This window comes from Pelodiscus sinensis, chromosome 5 (genome assembly GCF_049634645.1).
Source record: "Pelodiscus sinensis isolate JC-2024 chromosome 5, ASM4963464v1, whole genome shotgun sequence".
NCBI lineage: Eukaryota > Metazoa > Chordata > Testudines > Trionychidae > Pelodiscus > Pelodiscus sinensis.
The window spans coordinates 5,675,924-5,694,086 of NC_134715.1; the positions used below are offsets into that span (position 1 = coordinate 5,675,924).

General features: G+C 50.5%; 1 protein-coding gene across 4 annotated transcripts in view; it reads left to right on the forward strand.

The window, feature by feature from the left end:
- Window positions 1-16,578, forward strand: part of BTC (betacellulin) — a 156,339-nt gene extending 139,761 nt beyond the window's left edge. For all 4 annotated transcript variants that reach the window (XM_075929368.1, XM_075929367.1, XM_075929366.1 and 1 more), the window contains 4 exons: window positions 7,679-7,796; window positions 12,228-12,374; window positions 13,014-13,121; window positions 15,230-16,578. In XM_075929368.1, the coding sequence (XP_075785483.1) occupies window positions 7,679-7,796; window positions 12,228-12,374; window positions 13,014-13,119 (371 nt within the window). In that variant the 3' untranslated portion in view covers window positions 13,120-13,121; window positions 15,230-16,578. The remainder of the gene's footprint in view (window positions 1-7,678; window positions 7,797-12,227; window positions 12,375-13,013; window positions 13,122-15,229) is intronic.
- Window positions 16,579-18,163: the final 1,585 nt, after the last annotated feature.

An 18,163-nucleotide genomic window follows, 5' to 3' on the forward strand; every position in this document is an offset into this window, starting at 1 on the left:
GGATGTCGACTTATCATGGGTGTAGCCAAGTTTACCACTGTCCCATAAAGTTTGTTACAGCCACCTGTCCTGGCTCTCCATGTTCTGGGCTGTTATTTAGCTCTAATTTACCCTTAAATGTCCTCTAAGCAGTGGAAGTGTTGGTAATGCTGCAAGACAATATTGATCTCCCATGGTCTGGCAAACTCTCTTGTTCGGAACCAGTCGGGTCCCATGGGTGCCGGACAAGAGAGGTTCAAGCAGTAGCTGCATTTTGGCTTTGCTCATCTGGATGCAGCTCGTAGTATCTAGGAAGGGAATCTGTCCCCCGAGCTGGTTAACCATGACTGCCGTGTGATGACACTTTCTTACGCTTTCTGCATATCCTTCATCCCAGTTTTTTTTAGCCTTCTGATATGCACATGTGGGCCCCATTGACTCCAATGTGATTTATACACCCGAGCCAGGATGGTCTTGAAGTATGAGAACTGCCGTTGCTCAAACACGGGTCTCTTGCTTCCCTGACGTGCATGCGCATTTCTTGTGAGCATGTGGTTAGTAGCATTGTGCTTTGAAAAGAGCAGGAGAATGGAGGGAAACTCCTGTGGGGAACCTCTCTAATCTGGCACTCTTGGGACCTCATAGGTTCTGAACTAGAGAATTTGCCGGACCACGGGAGGTCAATATTGTCTAGCAGCATTACCAGCATTACCAGCACTGACACTGCTTGCCAGGCTCTTAGAGACATTCAGGGGTAAATTAGAGCTAAATAACAGCACAGAACACTGAGAGCCAGGACTGGGGGCTGTAAACAAACTTTATGGGACTGCCGGAAACTTGGCCATACCCATGACAAGTGGACATCTGGCTAACTAAAATTGTGCCAGACCACGGATGTTGCCGGACCAGAGAGTTCTGGACTAGAGAGGGTGAGTGTGAGTGTGAGTGTGAGTGTGAGTGAAATTTAAGCCAGGCAAAATCAGTTTATTTTGGTGTCTTCTTGCCACTTTGTCAAAAGCTACTTTTCTCCCCGGATGAAGTCAAACTGGTACAGCTTGATAACAGGGAATCACTTCTTTTCTTTAGGCTCAGTTTTGTGCCCTTGCTCCCCACCTGTTTGGAACAAAGCACCTGCATGAAATCACCCAAGATCTCCCCCGTGCAGCAGTGGCGCTGTTTGAAGATCTTGTTAACTTTGCTTTGCCTGGTACAGAGATGCCGGATTAGAAGGGGGCGTCACTGACTCCCCTCCTAGCTGATGGCAGGATCTGGGATGTGTACAGGCCACACTTCTGTGGCAGCAAGAGGACAAAGTCTCAGCCACTAGCACAAACAGCATAGTTGCAGCAAAAATTAGGTTTCTACCGAAATGAAACTATAAACAGCAACAGTAATATTTGAACCCCCATTTGTATTTTGCACAAATATAAAGATGGGGTTTTCAAAAGCTGCTTCGGCTTCACTTTGCCGTTGTCATAGTCTAGGGGAGTGTGATGGGGCGCACCAGCCCCGCACTGGTATGGAGAGGGTTAATCCTGCTCTTTGGGCTGAGGAGGCCATGCCTCCGAAGGCCCTACTGGGCATGCTCCAATGGGGGAGCGGCTATAAAAGGTGGTAACCTAGCTCAGGCAGGGCGGATGCTCGGACCTGAGATGGAGGCTCCTGCTGAAGAACCACTCATACCATGGCAGGGAAGCTCTGCCAGCCCATGGGGCCTAGCGCCCAGAAAGGCCTGGAGCATCTGCTTTGTGGAGTCCCATGACCCCAACAGCCTCAGGATACAGGTTAGGAAGTAACCCAGAGAAGGCGAGTGAGTGGCACCTCCCACACGATTCAGTCAGCGTGTTACGGTTGAATTTCCTGCTGACCTGGTGGTGGGCCACCCTCTGCCATTAAGACTCTAGGGTGGGGCCTAAAGGGTGGGTGAATGGTGAGTGACTCTAGGCCTCGCTGCTCTGAAGGCAAGGGCCGCTGCAGCTGATCCTGGCATTGGGCCACGTGGCCCTAAAGGCAGAGACTAGTCAGGCTTTGGCCAATGGGCCGTGGCGTCTCAGATGTGAGGGTGGGACCACGGGGAACATAAATATCCGCCCTCCACTCTGGATGGGGCAGGACACACCAAACTCGTGATGCGGAGTTGACTTCAGTGAGAGCAGAATCAGCTCAGGAATACGTGCTTCTGAAAATCCCTCCAGTTGCAGCATTACACGGTGAAGAGAGAGATCCTAATGCCGCATGCACACGTCCCGTTGTTAATGGGCCACACTTATCTTCACTGGGGACATGTAGGAAGGATTTAGAGTGGCCTTTAAAGAAGTCCTACCCACTGAGAGTGGCACTATGTTGGAGAGGTAAGTTAGATTCATGGCAGCCATAAAACCGGTGAATGCCCATGCCAGGAAACTCTGACAGTACGGAATGCATTGATAATGGGAGGCTTAATGAGCTGGGGAAAGGCGCTGCGTTGCCTGTCATGGGATGATTTTAGGAACTGATTTCCAGCTGCTTTGCCATGCCCACGCTAGAATGTTTTCCCCTGGCAGTGTGGGGTTCCCACTTTAGACACCTGTTTTGCCGCGTTGTCGCAAGATCAGCTACTTTTCCCTCTTTCTGGGTTTCCCAGACAGGTGGCCGCTGTTTTGTAGGCTGGTATTACAACTTAAAATGAGAGCAGCTTCAATCAGCTGCTTCTGACAAGACAAACTCGCTCCTTTAAACACCAAGTGGTTTAAAATACCCCCATCGGCCCTTCCTGATGTCATTGATAGCTATGATCTCGTGGTGGTGATGTATTTGAGATCAGCTGTCAAATGCAAGTTTGGGCGTGAGAGAATTCTGAATTTCAAGACCCTAAATTCAAAGTCACTGCCTGCTGACATCACGTTGAGCATTTTGAGATATGAATGCTTATTGCCACCTCTTCCTGATTCATTAGGCAGGTGAGAGCAAAACCACTTTAATTGAATTTCAATCCTTTTTAATGAAAACTTCCCTAATATTTTGTCATGGAACATAATTAGCTAGGGGGTACATGTGTGTTGTCTGTGTCTTTATACTTAGGGAAAAGACAGGTGTATTAGCACTCAAAGTTAGACAAAAGGTATATTTTTGTACTCAGAACATGGACACTTAACAGTCTTCCATATTCACTCATGAAAATTTTCTCCTCCCATACGGAACGGCTAGAGACACGAACGTGAAAACCACACACTATGCAGAAGAGCCACGAAGAAGAAATGAAGCCTAAGGTTATTGCGGGTGCCGTGAATACAGAAGTCATTGGTGAGAAGGTAGAGCAATGCATGGGCTCCTTAAACCTAATAGCAGAGCGACGCTTGTGACAACAGGAATTTGCTAAATGCCAAAGTTTGAATGTATCTGGTCTGCCGGATTCTATGACACGATACTACTGATAGTAGAGAGGCTGGCAGGGACGAAGCAGTATGTAGAGGGTGGTCCCACAAAGTTCTTTGACACTAATGTTATGTATTCAAGAGTGCTAGGCCTACAAGCAAGTTCATGGGAGGTTAACCCCAAGAATATTTTTCTCTCAGGCACTCCCTCAGTGCCATTGTCAGTGTTCACTGCCTCTGGTGACATCTGGGTGTCCAAGGCTAACTGTAACCTGAAGAAGCAGCTGCTGATGGAGTTGTCAACTAGACATATTTCAGAAGAAGTCATCTTCATAGTGGGGATGTTAGATAGTGGGTAATAGAACAGTCGACCAACAGCATGAATTCTTATCGGTTACTTAACTGTTCTCTAGTCCCCAGGGGTGGGGCCAGCAGCCAGTGCATGCCCATCCCCCACTTCCAGGGAGCCCCCCTGCCCCTCCTCCACACGCTGTGGTCATCAGCAGAGAAGAGATATGGCCAGCATGCATGAGGAAGTCCACAATGTCCTTGCACAACAAATGGAGGAGGGTTGCAAACGAGCAGCCCTTGGAGATTACTAGATGACGCTGATGAACTTGCCCGACTCTTGTGCCATGAACTTGAACAGTGCGTAACGTTTTCAGCAGTCACGGAACCCCCAGTCCGAGAGAGTTGAAATGGATACCGGTGATACCGCAGTGCGACCCTGGGACGTTGCACCAGGACAGCTAGCTGGCCAGGCGCTCTTAGGCTGTGATAAAGTAACTTCCGATTTTGGCCTGGACCTTAACTAGACTCGCTAAATTGAACTCCAGAAGATCGATCCCAGCAGCGTCAGTCTTCCATTTAGTGAAGATGCGGCTTGCATGAAGTATTTGCTTTAAGGTAGTGTTAGAATGATTAAATTTGGAATGTGTGTGTAATATTTGACAGTGTTTTCCCATTAAAAGTAGGGGGCAGTGTTTCAAATGAAGATTGAGGTTAATCCCTCCAATCCCCTCCTTTTTATACCCCTTTTATTCAAATGTGGTATTGATTGATATTGCAAATGTTAAATATATGCCTTGAAAATACTAACTCTTCTGCCTTGATTTTTGTATACCTCCTGTCAGCCAAATTCTTACTGATTATGGGCTGGTGAGAGAAGGATGAAATGTCAGAATTTCAAAATGCTCTGCAGTGACGGTGTCATTGGCAGATGTTTATAATGTATGATCTGGGCAGATAGAATCCACCAAAAACCTCAGTAGGGCGCACTAGGTTAGCTGCTGTGCTGTTCTGCTGGGATACAGTCTCTTGGACTAGGGTCCCTCTCTTGCAAACCGGGAAGAGAGTGATTAGGTTGAGCTATCCAGGCTGTTAAGAACATAATCCCCCGGGGTGTTAGAGTTGTGCATGTAAGAATATCGCCTAGTATCAGCCCAGTAAGGCGACACTCCAAACTAATTATTCTTTTGTACTAGAATTAACTCTTCACCCTTGTGACGATAGCTTCTTGGGTGGAGGAGAGCTTAGTGTCTGTTCTGCTACGTCACTAGCATCCTGATCCCAGCTAGGGGGCGGAGGTGATTGCCGGTAAGGTTGCTTTAGTTCAGTGTTTCTTAAACTTTTTAAGACTGAGGAACACCAAAACACCAAAAACATTTTTTTGAGGAACACCAGGGATTTTTTTGTTGACCCGCCCCCCCCCCCCCCCAAAAAAAAGTCACAGAGAGGGGCTTGTCCTGGTAGACGGAGGATTTACACAGTAGCTCGCTTGGCTGATGAGACGAGACTTCTTATTCGGTAAGTACCGTGGCCAGGGACCAGCAGGAATATTAGGCGATGGAATACTGCTGTTATCTTCACTACCGCAGTGACTGAGAAAAGGCCTGGACATTCCATTCCTCCTGGATGCTTTCTGAGATCAATCGGCGTAACCGTAACAAGGCCAAACCAGTAAGCGCCTCAGGCGGAAGAGCTTCCCGTAAAGGAACTAAGCAACAGCTAAAGAGGCCGAAATAGACGCTGACAGCACTGGAACTACTCGGACTCGGAGCTTGCAACACTTCAGAGCTCTGCCCAGGGAAGATCAACGTAAAGCCCTTGATAGTCTATACCCATCCTTAAAATCTCACGCCTATCCTGGGCGATGTTATCGTGTAGGTGAGCTGGTCCGCTTTCCGGCTTTGAATTTGTTAGTGCTCAGCTAATGCCTACGGGCTTGGCAAGAGCTGGCACCTGCCTTACCAGCGTGGCAGGATTCCCATCTCCCTCCAGATGGTGGTTTTAGGGTGGCACCCCCTGTCATTCACTAAGCTGGGCCCTCTCCCCAAGCAGGTCTGACTCAATCTAGCACACGCAGTTCTGCTGGCCTGGGTGTATGCCAGGGTTGCCAGTGACCTGCCATCTTTCACAGAGCACAGTCTGCGTAGGACAAAAACAGCCAGAGACAACGTCGCACCCCAGAAAACAGTGGGTACGCTTGCTAAGCTTCTCGGGTGTCAGCCGTTTTTCCTTTGGAGGCGCATGCACGTTCCAGTCCTTCCCAACCTTTCCAGTAGGGCCGTGCTCTCACTGTTAGTCCTAAGAGGTCTCTGAGTCAGGTCTGTCTGCTGCTTTATAGCAAAAGCCAGTCCTCGCCTGTTGGGCCCCTTGAACTCTGCCTGAACCAGCATATGCAGTTCTGCACTCCAGTGGAGGCGTTTACCTCAGAACGGCCAGGCTGGGTCAGACCAACGGTCTGTCTAGCCCAGTATCCCATCTTCCGACAGTGGCCAATGCCAGGAGCCCCAGAGGGGGTGGACAGAAGAGGGAACCATCCCATGATCCCTCCCGTCACCCATTCCTGGCTTCTGGCAAACAGAGACAAGGGACACCATTCCTACCTGTCTGAAAACTGGTAGCAATTCCCCCTGCTGATTTCCGTTCCTGGAGGAAGCTGTATCCTTCTGTCATGGAGCTAGACTACAATCCCTAGCTCGCACAGATACCTCTAACCAGAGTTGTTGACTCGAGTCCCATGACTTGAACTCGAGTCCGACTGAAGTTGCCTAGGTGACTCGACTTGAGACTCGACTCGGGGTCATTGTGACTTGAGACTCACCTTGAGACTTGCTAATTTTGTTACATTGACTTGGTGAAAAAATTGTCCGTAAATGCCGATATTGATGTCTTGTACAAAAGTGACTTGACACTTTTTAAATTAAGACTCGACTTGGGACTTGAACTGTAGTGACTTGGGAGTCAGGTGTTTTGAGATGGTGAATAGCATGGGGATAGGCCATGAAGATGCAGTGTTTGTTTGGCCTGGTATTACCCTAGGAGACATTGTTTTCAGCTAAGTAGAGACCTAGCAGTGTCCCAGAAACGTTCTTCCGTTTCCCTCTGAGCCGTCATAATTTTAGCATCTCTTTGTTCCGCCATAGCTAGGTCTGTTTCTTCAGGGCCGTGAATTTCTGCCGCGATTCATTCATGGCCCTGTGAGTAGCCTCTGTCCTAAGATTTTAATTCCTTTCCTCCCTTTTCACCTTGGGGTTTCTGACTGACTCTTTGATTCCCCCCGAGAGATCTAGAACATAGTTATGTGGCCATCACTATTGCTTAATGGCCCAGCCACGGTGACTTATTAAATAATATATAATAAATAATTGAACCCAGTCCTGTGTTACTTAGGACTCCGTCGATAACAGCCACCTCTTTTGCACGCTCGAGAATGAGCTGTACCGAGAAGCCCTCCTTATCGGTGTTGAGAAATAACTTTGGCAATCTTTGCCCTACTGGGGTCTTTATGAGAAGTAGAAGCCACCCATTGGTCTTTCCTGATCTGGAGATCTGCTAGCATATGTATATTTCTGTCATGTGAGGTTTGCGGCCATATACCTTTTACTGTGCAGTCAATTTCCCTCCTGTAGATTTTATGGAATCCTTCAGCAACTTAGCTGCTCCTCTATCTCTGACTAATCTTTCCCGTTGCCAGGTATTGTGTCCTATTGATTTGTGTCATTCCACCATGTTCCCATAATGCCTGCTCTATTGAGTCCCTGTTCAGTTGCCAATGCTTCAAGCTCAACTATTTTGGCTTTTAATCCTCTTGCCGCCATCAGGTTGTGGTTTGACAATGTGGCTCCCTTGGAATTTTACCTTTTGTTTTTTGTGTTTGTGGTTTTTGTGGTGTTGGTTGGTTGTTTTAGGATAGGGATATCTGAGAGAAACAGCCAAGGTTTTTGTCCACCTAAATAACACAGACTGGAAGCGTTTTGGAAGGTGCCTGGCAGTGAGGTTGGTTGCCTGTAGCTTAAACCTGGTTTTGTGTCCTCTTGAAAAAGTGCTCTTGTTTTTTGTAGACAATATCACCCAATTTCGGATGAGAAGCCATTTTTCCAAGTGCCCGGAGGAGTACAAGCATTATTGTGTGAAAGGGAAATGTCGCTACGTCACAGCAGAAGAGACCCCATCTTGCATGTAAGTCCAACTTCCAAATCCAGGGGAAAGGACATAAATTGCGCTGGCTTGACACGATGGAAATATTTAGCGATCGGCTCCTAACTAATTTGGTCCATGCAGCCCTCACCTGCTTTCTCTGCCCTGGGGGTTGTTCCGAAGTGTCAGAAGCTTTTTGAACGGGTGACGCAGACGCTCCGACCGAAATGTGAGAATACAAAAGTCTTGACTCTGGTTCAAGGTTGGAACCGTTCCCAGGTTGGCTGAAAGCTTCTGTGTCAAACAGGGTTTTGGTTTTTCAGTAAAACAGACACACACGGGTGACAGTGAGAAATGGCCTTTTGTGAAACTGGAATTGGCATTGAAAATGTAAACAGTAAGCGTGACTGGTTGTCTCTTCCGGGCACTGCGAATACGGGTCAGTCCCAGAGTTAACCAACTTTGAAATAGAGATCAGAAATATTCATAAAGGGCCTGATCTTGCTCGTGTTGCACTGCATGACAAAGCTCTTGTTGCCTTCGTTAGCAGCAGGATCAGGTTCCGAAAGCAGCCTGGCAAAGGGGCAAAACTGCACGCATGAGCAGCCTGAAGGGTTTGATCTGTCCCCTGCTGTTCTAGTTATGCTGCTGTGAAATTCCGATCAAATCGTGGCCGCGTGCCGCTTCCCGGCCTTTTTCCAGTAAAGCCACCATTCCGGTCTCTGCTGGGACGGGCTGCTGACTCAGCTGGGTCTGAATTGGAGTGGTCAAACCTGTGGCCGGGTATCTTGTGTGTCTTTTATGTCAATCATGATTTTGTCCTTCATCCAGTGTGAGCGCACAGCGTAATATATTTCTCCACTTGCAGGAATTAGCTGGAGAGAATTATCCAGCTTAGCCAACAAACCTATATTTTTATAGTGTGTTTTTTGCATGCTTCCATTGGCTTCCCCTACTTCTCGCAGAAGCAGAAGTACGGGCTGCCCATGGGGAGGGCACCCTCTGAGTTTGTTTTAGTGAGTCTTAGTTAGACCTGCTAAATCGAACTCCGGGAGATGGATTGCGCCAGTGTGTCTCGTCTGTGAAATGAAGACATGGCGTTAGGTACTTGTCTGACCCCAGTGCCGCAGTGTGAGTGCTTCATATTCTCTAGCGCCTATATATCTGTCCATCGTTTGCAGGAGTCTTTGTGGAGCAGGGAAGTGAACCAGTCTTAGTCTGTGGAAAGTGATCATTAGCCCTGATGATTTTGGGAAGTGGGGGCAAAGGTTTTTCCACTGCCCCAACTGAGCTGCCATTATCCAGGACTTCCTCTCGGAGCAAGATAGCAAATACATGGAGTTAGCCTTCGGGATGTGAGACAACCTTCCAGGGACTCAGTGAGACAACTTGTGCTTCAAGTTGTGGGGGAGGGGTCTAGAGGGTGTGCTTCCCTCACTTGTCCGTGTACTCACCGAGGCCAGCTCTTCGCTACAGATCTAGGTTGACGCAAGGCAGCTTATGTCGACCTAACTATGGAAGTGTCTACGCTTCAGTTTTCTTCCCACTGACGCACCCACTGTGCTGCCTTTCGAACTCCCTCTCCATGCTGGGCTCAGAGACCAGGTCCGCACTGTCCGCGTGGACGCGGCGTTGTTTGCGTCGACTGTTACTGGCATTCAGGAGTCCTCCCTTGCTGGCAGTACAGCGATGCAAATACTCCTGGTGCGGATGTTTGTTGCTGACACAGGAACAAAATGCCCCTGCACAAGCGATGCAGTTATAGTGACAGCGGAGTTAATGGCATGGTGGAGATGTGGCTTCATACACTGGCAACAGGCTGCCCCATGAATGATTGAGGGTAGGAGCAAAGATCCCTGTTCTTCCTGCTCTTTGCCCCTCTCCCTGGTTTGGTCCAGTTGCAAAGGTAGCTGGAGAAGGTGGGATGCAAGGTTGGGTAAACGTTTGCCTCCAGATCATGAATGCAGGTTCGAGGTGTATGGGACCCGCAGCTTTTGGCCTCTGAGCCATTCACACCTTTCTGGCCTGGAATGGCTGTTGGAATGACGGCTGCCTGCTTCACATAGGGGTCTCTCGTGGCTCAGGGAATAAATGAGCGTCAGATCATGCTCTTTCCCCTAATCCACCCGAACAACGTGCAAAACCTCTGCCGGCGGTTTGTGGCCTGTTTGGGCAACTGTGCATTGATACAGTGTTCGCCATCGGCTCTGCCCTGGGCAGGGTGCAGAAATAGACTCCCTCCCCAGGGGTCAGGCGCGCCTATTGTCTGAGTGTGTCTGACTTTTCACGCTGTTGCTCCTGCAGCCCCGCCAGTACACACGGTGGGAGATGGGCCGCAGGTATTTATACCGCTGGGGTCCTCTCGCCCGGTCGGGGCTCAGGGGAAAGGCAGAGGCGGCTTTGCGTGGCGCCCTGTGATTCCTGGCGGGCCGTGTGGACACCCAGCAGCGTTCCCTGCCTGATGGCTTTCAGTGAGCAAGTGGGGCGGAGGGGGAAGGAAGCAAGCCCCAGGGGAGGCAGGGAGGTGTTTATAGTGCCCCAACATCGCTACCCTGTTGGCTGCAGCGCTGGTTCAAAAGGAAAAAGAAGGGGGCCTACGGTGCTTCAGCGACTCTGGTCCTAACCCTTTTGTAGACAGGCCCTTTCATACCCACCTGCCGCGGATGGCCGCTGTGCGGAGGGTGCGTTGCAATTGATGGAGGGATGTGTGGCTGGAGACTGTGTGGCCTAGTGGCTAGGTCACTGAGTAGGCAAGTGGAAAAAGAGTGTCGGGGGGGTGTACCTCTGTTTCCTGTGCTCCTGGCCCAGGACTGTGCTCAGTCCTTAAGGCTGGGGTGTGGCCCCAAGAGCCCCCGATTCCCATTAATTGGTGCTCGGTAGGATCCCCCTTTTCCTAGAGGCGTGGGGGCTGGCTTGTTGCCAAGCGGACAGGGTCTGGCTCGTGTCCTTGGGCTGCTGAACTGGGCTTCGGCCTCCTCGCTAGCCAGCATCAAACTGAGCCTGGCTCCATCCTTTCCTCCTCCCTCCAGGCCTGGCATTGGCCGCAGGGACAGCGGGGCAGGGCTCGCGGGGCCCAGCGCTTTCTTCAACCCCGAGATGCCAGCTCCTCCTTTCGCCGGTCCCTCGCAGGCATTACAGTGGATTGATCCCACAGGGCCTAACGGGCAAAGCAAAGAGACGCGGGATTAAGATTTTAGTCCTGGGCGCCTCCCCCGTCGTGCTGTGCGCATTCTCTCCTGACCTGCCGTGGTTTCATTCGCCCCTTTGACCAGACGCGTGGAACTGGCTTCCCCGGAGCGCTGGGGAGGCGTTTCCTGTGAGTTCCAGTCATGCCGCTTTCTTGCTAGCACGTCGTCGGGGCGGCTGGGACGGAGCTTGCAGTGGCCGGCTCACCAGTCAGCTAATGCGATTATCCGGCCATCCAGTTCTGCTGCAAACAAGCTTTTAAAGGCCAAGTGTGATTGATTTTTTTTTTTTTTTTGGCAGTTGTGCCGTTTCACACGGGGGAGGGGGAAGTGACGCCGCATGTTCCAAGCCCTGTGTAACTCGGCACCCCCCTGCAAACGCTGCAGTTAACCCTGAGACATCCGAGCGCCGGCTGAAATCTGTGCAGGGTTTGGCCTAGGCAGTCTCTTTCCCAGAATGCACTGGCTACCCCGCCGCGCCACCTGCGAAAAGGAGATGCTCTGGGCTGCATCCGATGGATGTTGTGCGAGTGGTCCATGGGCGGGTTTGCTCACTCTCTGCTGTCAGCCACGGCGGCCCCAGGTAATTCCAGGGAGGTCTCCTTGGAGAGCCAACGCCCAAGAAGCTGCAGGAAAAACCAAACCATCGGTCTCCGCTCAGTGGCTCGTGCCCCATATGCTGCTGGGGTCATGCTCAGGGGTGGGGTATTAACCTTTTGAGTGGTACCTGCTCCACCAGCGTACGTGAGCAAGCTTGGAACTGCCAGAGGGTCGGCTTGGCATTAACCCCTCCCTGACCCCCCGCAACAGCCTGGTGGCAGAGTTCCCCCCCAAAGGCTCTTCTGCGCCCCAGGTTTTGCTGCCAAAGATAGTAACAGGCAGCCTGATCCTGGCTCCTAGAGGGCTGGATTGTCACAGCCCTTGCTCGGGGGAGTCAGGACCCATCTCTCGCCCCCTGCTCCGGTTCTGACTGCTGGTGAGTGAGTGGCCCCCCCTTTCCGCCTGCCACCCCCACTTGTGAGCTGGCGGGGGAGGGGGACATGCTGGCTGCCGTAGCTGAGTGGGGGCCCGTCAGCCTGTTCCCCGAAGGGAAGTAACCTGGCGATTCCTCAGAGCGAGCCGGGCCATGTTTTGTGCGGAGCTTGGGTCCTCTCCCCCTCACACAGGGCAGCGGGCGGCGCGGCCCATGACGACTGTGTCCCTGTGTGTGTGAAGGACCGGGCCTCCGCTCCACGTCCTCGTAGCGGCATCAAGTCGTCACCTCTCCCGCTTTCCCTCCCTCTTGCAGCTGCGAGAAGGGCTACACCGGCGCCCGATGTGAGCACGTGGACATATTCTACCTGCGAGGCCACGAAGGGCAGGTGGTGGTGGTGTGCCTGATAGTGGCCATGGTGGCGCTCATCGCCCTGGTGATCTGCATATGCACCTGCAGTTAGTAAGTCGGGGCGCGCGCCCGGGGGGGTTGCATCTCTGCCCGCTGGGCTAGTGCGTCTCAACACGTGGGAGGTCTGTTTGGCCCTGAGCCACGGGGGCTCTGGCGGGGAAGGGAAGCATCGGGCATGTTTACATACGCTGCACCCTCTGTGCTCCGGCCTCTCTAACGCAGCTGGGGGAACGGACGCGCTCTGCTGGGGGCTTTCGGTGGGGGCGGTGCCTGGTAGCGGCGAGGTGGGGGGGCACACAGAGCGCCAGATAAACACCCATCCCCCCTCCCTCCCTCCCTGGCCTGGCAAAATCTTTACTCCGGCAAACCCGGTTTCCCAAGCTTGCCGGATGAAAGAGGCTCCAGGGTGTTACTAACAACCTCACTTCAAGGGATTCTTCTCATTTCATTCAAGCAGGAGACGTCACTTTGACCTCAAACGCATCCCTCTGTAAACTGCGGAGACTAGTTAATGATCTCCTGGGTGGGCTGGAGGGTTCATCGTGTTACGAGGGCTCCCTAGCGCTCCAGTGGGCGGTAAATATTATTTTAAAGGCGTGTCTTTAGGGATGCATCTGATTGGAGCGAGCGAATTCCTGCTCCAAGTTAGCTTGGGTTAATCACTGACTTTTTTTTGTTTTGCTTTGCAAGTCACCGTCGGAAGCGGCGCAGGAGGAGAAAGGAAGAAGAAATGGAAACGCTACAGAAAGATTTGCCTCCCAAACCTGAGGATGTCCTAGAGACAGACATTGCATGAAGGCGAGTTCGCATGGGAAGGGGTGCGGGGGTGTGCTGCAGAGAATTGAGCCCTGCCGGTGTCGGGTTTAAAGTAGGATGTAATCGTATAGTCGGTTAACCGATGTAATAGGGACGTAATAGTATAGTCGGTTAACAATTAACCGATAAGCAAAAGCATATAGGTTAATGCTATAGACTACACACATTTCTCCCCTTCCCACTGCCAGTTCGTTGTTTAGCAGGGTGGCCAGCAGCCTGGCTCAGTTCTGGCTCACGCCAGGTCTGGGAGCTCAGATCCTACCTGGACAGGGTATACTGCCACTCCGCACTGCTGCCTCTGATACAGTGACGGGGGCTCCTCAAGAGTGGGGCTGGAGCGCACTGGCTGCTGGCCCCGCCCCCAGGGACTGTAGAATAGTTGAGTAACCAATAAGAATTCACAAGGTTAGTCGACTAGTCAGTGAACCGATATTTAACATCCTGTAGTTTAAACTCCCCAGGCAGCAGCTGGGTTAGGAGTGATGCGGTAAAAACAGCCCTCGGGGCATCTGTCTGTTGGTTTCCCAGCGACTCCGCACCACAGTGGCTCAGTCTAAAACTAAAAAGTAGATGTCTGTAAAGAGCCAGCCCTGCTAGCCAGTGGTTTGCAGAGCACTCATACACTGGCGTTTATACTGTTGGTGCACATCTGCACAAGCCTCGGTGCACATGACAAAATTGATTCCGCCCAAGGATGGAAAAAATGAGGGAACACAGTGGCTAACCCAAGCGGGGCTGTGAAAATCAAGCAGCGTTCTTTCCACTCCTGCACTGCCCCCCGGTGGGCTTGTGCATGCCAAGGGGACCCCACTATAGCTCCCTTCAGAGGGCTGGGGAGGGTGGGCGGGGTCAAAGCTCTGCAGGGGATGAGTCGAACAAGACCCCCTGGAGTCTCCGACAGCTGGGCTGGTTGCGCCTGGGCAGAGGGGAGTGAAAGGAGGGACACATGGTGGTGTCAGAGTGAGGAGATATGGCCACAGGTGCCACCCCGTTTGGTAGAGCAGAGCCACGTGTCCGACACGCCTGCTGCTCGCGGGTTCTAGCCTGGCTTCCCTGGCTGGGATCACACGGTTGCCCTGCCTGCTTACAACAGGCATCTCCCCTCCAGGGTTGGAACGTGGCACGTGCCTGTCGGGCTTTTATAGCTCTGTTGTCTTCTCTCCGGAGGTCAGGAAAGGGGGGAGAATCCTGCCCCCATGCACACACGGGGCTTGCCCCAATGGAAGAGCAGAGAATTCCCTGGCCCTGGGCTCTGGTGTGTAGGTACAGAATGGGGGAGGGGGTGGCCCAAATTTGGTGGATACCTGGGCCAGGGGCTTGAGAGAGCAGACGTCCACTGAAAATCCCTGTGGCAGTTACTGCTGGCGGTTCATTGCAGCCTCTCTGAGGTGGGGGTTTATAAGGATGATGAATGTGTGTTAGCAGTGCCCCGTTGTACTGGGTGCCATGTAAACCATTGGTGGGTGGCTGTTCCTGCTCTCAGGTGTTTGTATTCAGATTGTTACAGGTTGAGATGAGCGAAAAGCTACTTGGTCCCTACAGTGGGAATAGGGCCCTGTGACTCGTACCGGGGACGGTCCTTTGCTAGCACGAGCCAGGTTCTGTGTGGGCTTTCCTGGCTTAATCAGTCTTCCCCTTCTCGTAGGCCCAAACTCCTCCTCCTCCTGTACCCGGGCACTCGGCGTTGGCTAACGTGGCTCCCCCCGAAGCTTTATCACCAGAGTCTGGCCAGCGCTGATTTGAAAAATCCTGCACGCACAACTCCGCTTCCCCCCTACAGTGTTGGAGCACCCACTCTTTGAGCTCTGGGTGCATGTTTTACCTTCTGGTGGGCTTCCCTGTGACAGGATCATATGCAATAGGCTGGGGTTTCCCCCAGTCAGTGTAGAATCCAGGTGATACGCTCACCATCCTTCCACACCCCACGCATCAGCTCATTTCAGGTCTCCTCCTTTGGCCCTAAGCAGTTGACCTCTTCCACTCACTTAGACTTGTGGATGTTGGTTTTTAAACTCGGGAGTAGCACAGTGCTAGTAAGCCCTGTCTTCATGCTGCCGTTAAACCCCCGTTCTTGTTTTTAACCTCGACAGGTTACTGAAGGCGCCTGCTGGCAGGTTCCACATGGCACAGGAGCTCAGCTGGAGAGGGACACAGACGGGCTCTGACTAGAATAATAAATGCAGCTGAATGATAACGGGTGTTTTTTTTTTTTTTTACGTTGTTTATTTGTACTTATGACTTGTGTAAACAAAGGGCAGGAGGTCTTCTCCTAAATCTCTTAGCCTTAAACATTAACTATGCTTGATAAAATGTATTATCAAGGTAATGGATAGGTCGTTAGTAGCAAATTAATGAGCTAGTGTTCTGGTATATGTAGTGAGTATTTTATGTCAGGGTTCCCAATCTGTGTTACTGTTTGGGTCACATGCCGTTGCTTCCCCGGGACCCTGCCTCATTCAGTACTCTGCCTAAGCTGAGTAATAGGGTAATGTAGTGAAGGAGGCTGTGGTCAGCCCCTGCCTCATTTGTTGCAGTGGAAGGGTGTGTAGTAAAAGAGGCAGGGAATTATGGGGAGAGAAGGAATAGGCTCCTGCTGAAGACAATGGGATGTAGACTTGGATTCTAGCGCTTCCTCTGTCACAGAGGTCCTACGTGATGCTGGGAACGTCGGGCAGGAATGACCAGAATTGTGGTCTCAAACAAGGCACCCAGAAAACAAGAACACTTGAGACCAGGTTGGCAGAGGTGCTGAGTGCTCAGATCTGCAGCCAGAGTGAATTGGAGTTGTGCTTTCAGCATTTCAAATGCTGCATGAGGCGAAGTTCTCTGGAAGATCAGGCGGTAGGCTTCCAAAACCGGGCACCCAAAATTGGTGGACACTTGATGATAATCTTGACCTTAATCTCTTTGCCTCGGATCCCCAGCTGTAAAATTCTAGTCCCCAACCTGAAGCATGGAGGCACTAGACTCAGTTTAACAGCTGTACGAATTTTTTTCCAGTTTGGGCAAAACAAAGTTTTTTCCTAAACTTGTCATCAGAAACAGCTGAACTGTTTTAGCTGAAGGTTTCCAAAATAGAAACCTCCACCCTGGGAAGTCTCAACCAAACAGTCTTACAAAGTTACAAGCAACTGAAAACAGTCGTATAATGGAAAGTGGCAGGCACCCTTCACTAGAGTCAGGCTTGGCAGTGTTAAATTTTTATTTTTTATGATTTTGACTGGCAGTAACATAGTTTATTTTAAAGTCTTTTTTTCTATTTTTATCTATTTAAGTTTTCAGTCGTGGGAAATTATGGCCACACAGTAGGAGGGGCCAGACCAAAAAATATTTAATCAGCAGACACGGAGATTCAAAAAGCTAGTTTTATAACCATTAAACACATTGTGAACATCACATGTCAAAATATACTAAGTAAATATTCTTACATTCAACTCCAGGTTCTTAAGCAGTGTTTTTCTTTCTTTGCCTATCTGTAGAGTTAGATGATCATCAATCGATATATTTTTTTAGGTGTGTGCGTGCGTGCTTGTGTGTGTGCGTGTGTGCGTGTGCGCGCGCACGCAAGGAATTCGGTGATTACCCTCATTACAGGCTAAAATTCTCATCCTTCCAAACTTCAATATAAGCATCGGTATCAAGTCCATTAGGGTATGTCTATGCTAGCCCCCTAGCTCAAACTAGGGAGGCTAATGTAGGCATTTGAAGTTGCAAATGAAGCCCGGGATTTAAATATCCCGGGCTTTATTTGCATCTTCCCATCCGGGCGCCATTTTTAAATCCGCTTAGTCTGAACTAACTGCCCGTGGCTACACGCGGCAGTCAAACGTTAACTCGAATTAAGTCCTTAGTTTGAGTTAACGTTTGGTTGCTGCGTGTAGCCGCGGGCAGTTAGTTCGGACTATGGGGATTTAAAAATGGCGCCCCGATGGGAAGATGCAAATAAAGCCCAGGATATTTAAATCCTGGGCTTCATTTGCAACTTCGAATGCCTACATTAGCCACCCTAGAGAGAAACTGCGGAGCTACAATTCATTTGCAAATTTGATACTATCATTTTAGGATTAAACAAAGACTGTGAATAGCTAGCCAACTACAAAAGCAGTGGACCTCACCCTCCTTGACTGAACTGACCTCTTTATCTCTAACCTTACTCTTGATTGGAACTCTTTTCTTATGCCTGTATATTTATACCTGTCTCTGGAATTTTCACTACACGCAGCTGATGAAGTGGGTCTTTGTCCACGAAAGCTTATGCCCCAATAAATCTGACTGGCTATGTCTAGACTGGCATGATTTTCCGGAAATGCTTTTAACAGAAAAGTTTTCCGTTAAAAGCATTTTCAGAAAAGTGTCTAGATTGGCACGGATACTTTTCCGCAAAAGCACTTTTTGTAGAAAAGCGTCCGTGCCAATCTAGACGCGCTTTTCTGCAAAAAAGCCCCGATCGCCATTTTTGCCCGAACGGGAGCAGCATAGTATTTCCGCAAAAAGCACTGATTTCTTACAGTAGGAAGTCAGTGCTTTTGCGGAAATTCAAGCGGCCAGTGTAGACAGCTGGCAAGTTTCCGGAAAAGCGACCGATTTTCCGGAAAAATTGGCCAGTCTAGACACAGCGATTGTGTATAAGGTGCCACAGGACTTCTCATTGTATAAACACGAATAGGACACTTGCATTTTTGACATGTCAGTGGTTGGCTGCATCATGAGTAACACACAGCGATATTGCCTACAATAGCCAAAATAATGCAGTTGATTGGTGCCCTTGCAGAAGAGAACCCGGCGATTGGACAGTGGTCTGTTGCATCTCAGGAAACACGCAGGTGAAGAAAATGCGTTCAAAGCACAGGGGTGTGGATGTGGTGGAAGAGCTGTCTGCTGTAGCTGTGTTCACACTGGCTTCGAGACGGGCTTACTCTGCAGTGCATGAGAGCCCAGCCTTTCCATAAACACACAGGGCTGGTTCTCCTTACACCATTCCAGTGAAGTGAGGGATGAATTTGCACCATGGCTTTTAAAAGGCT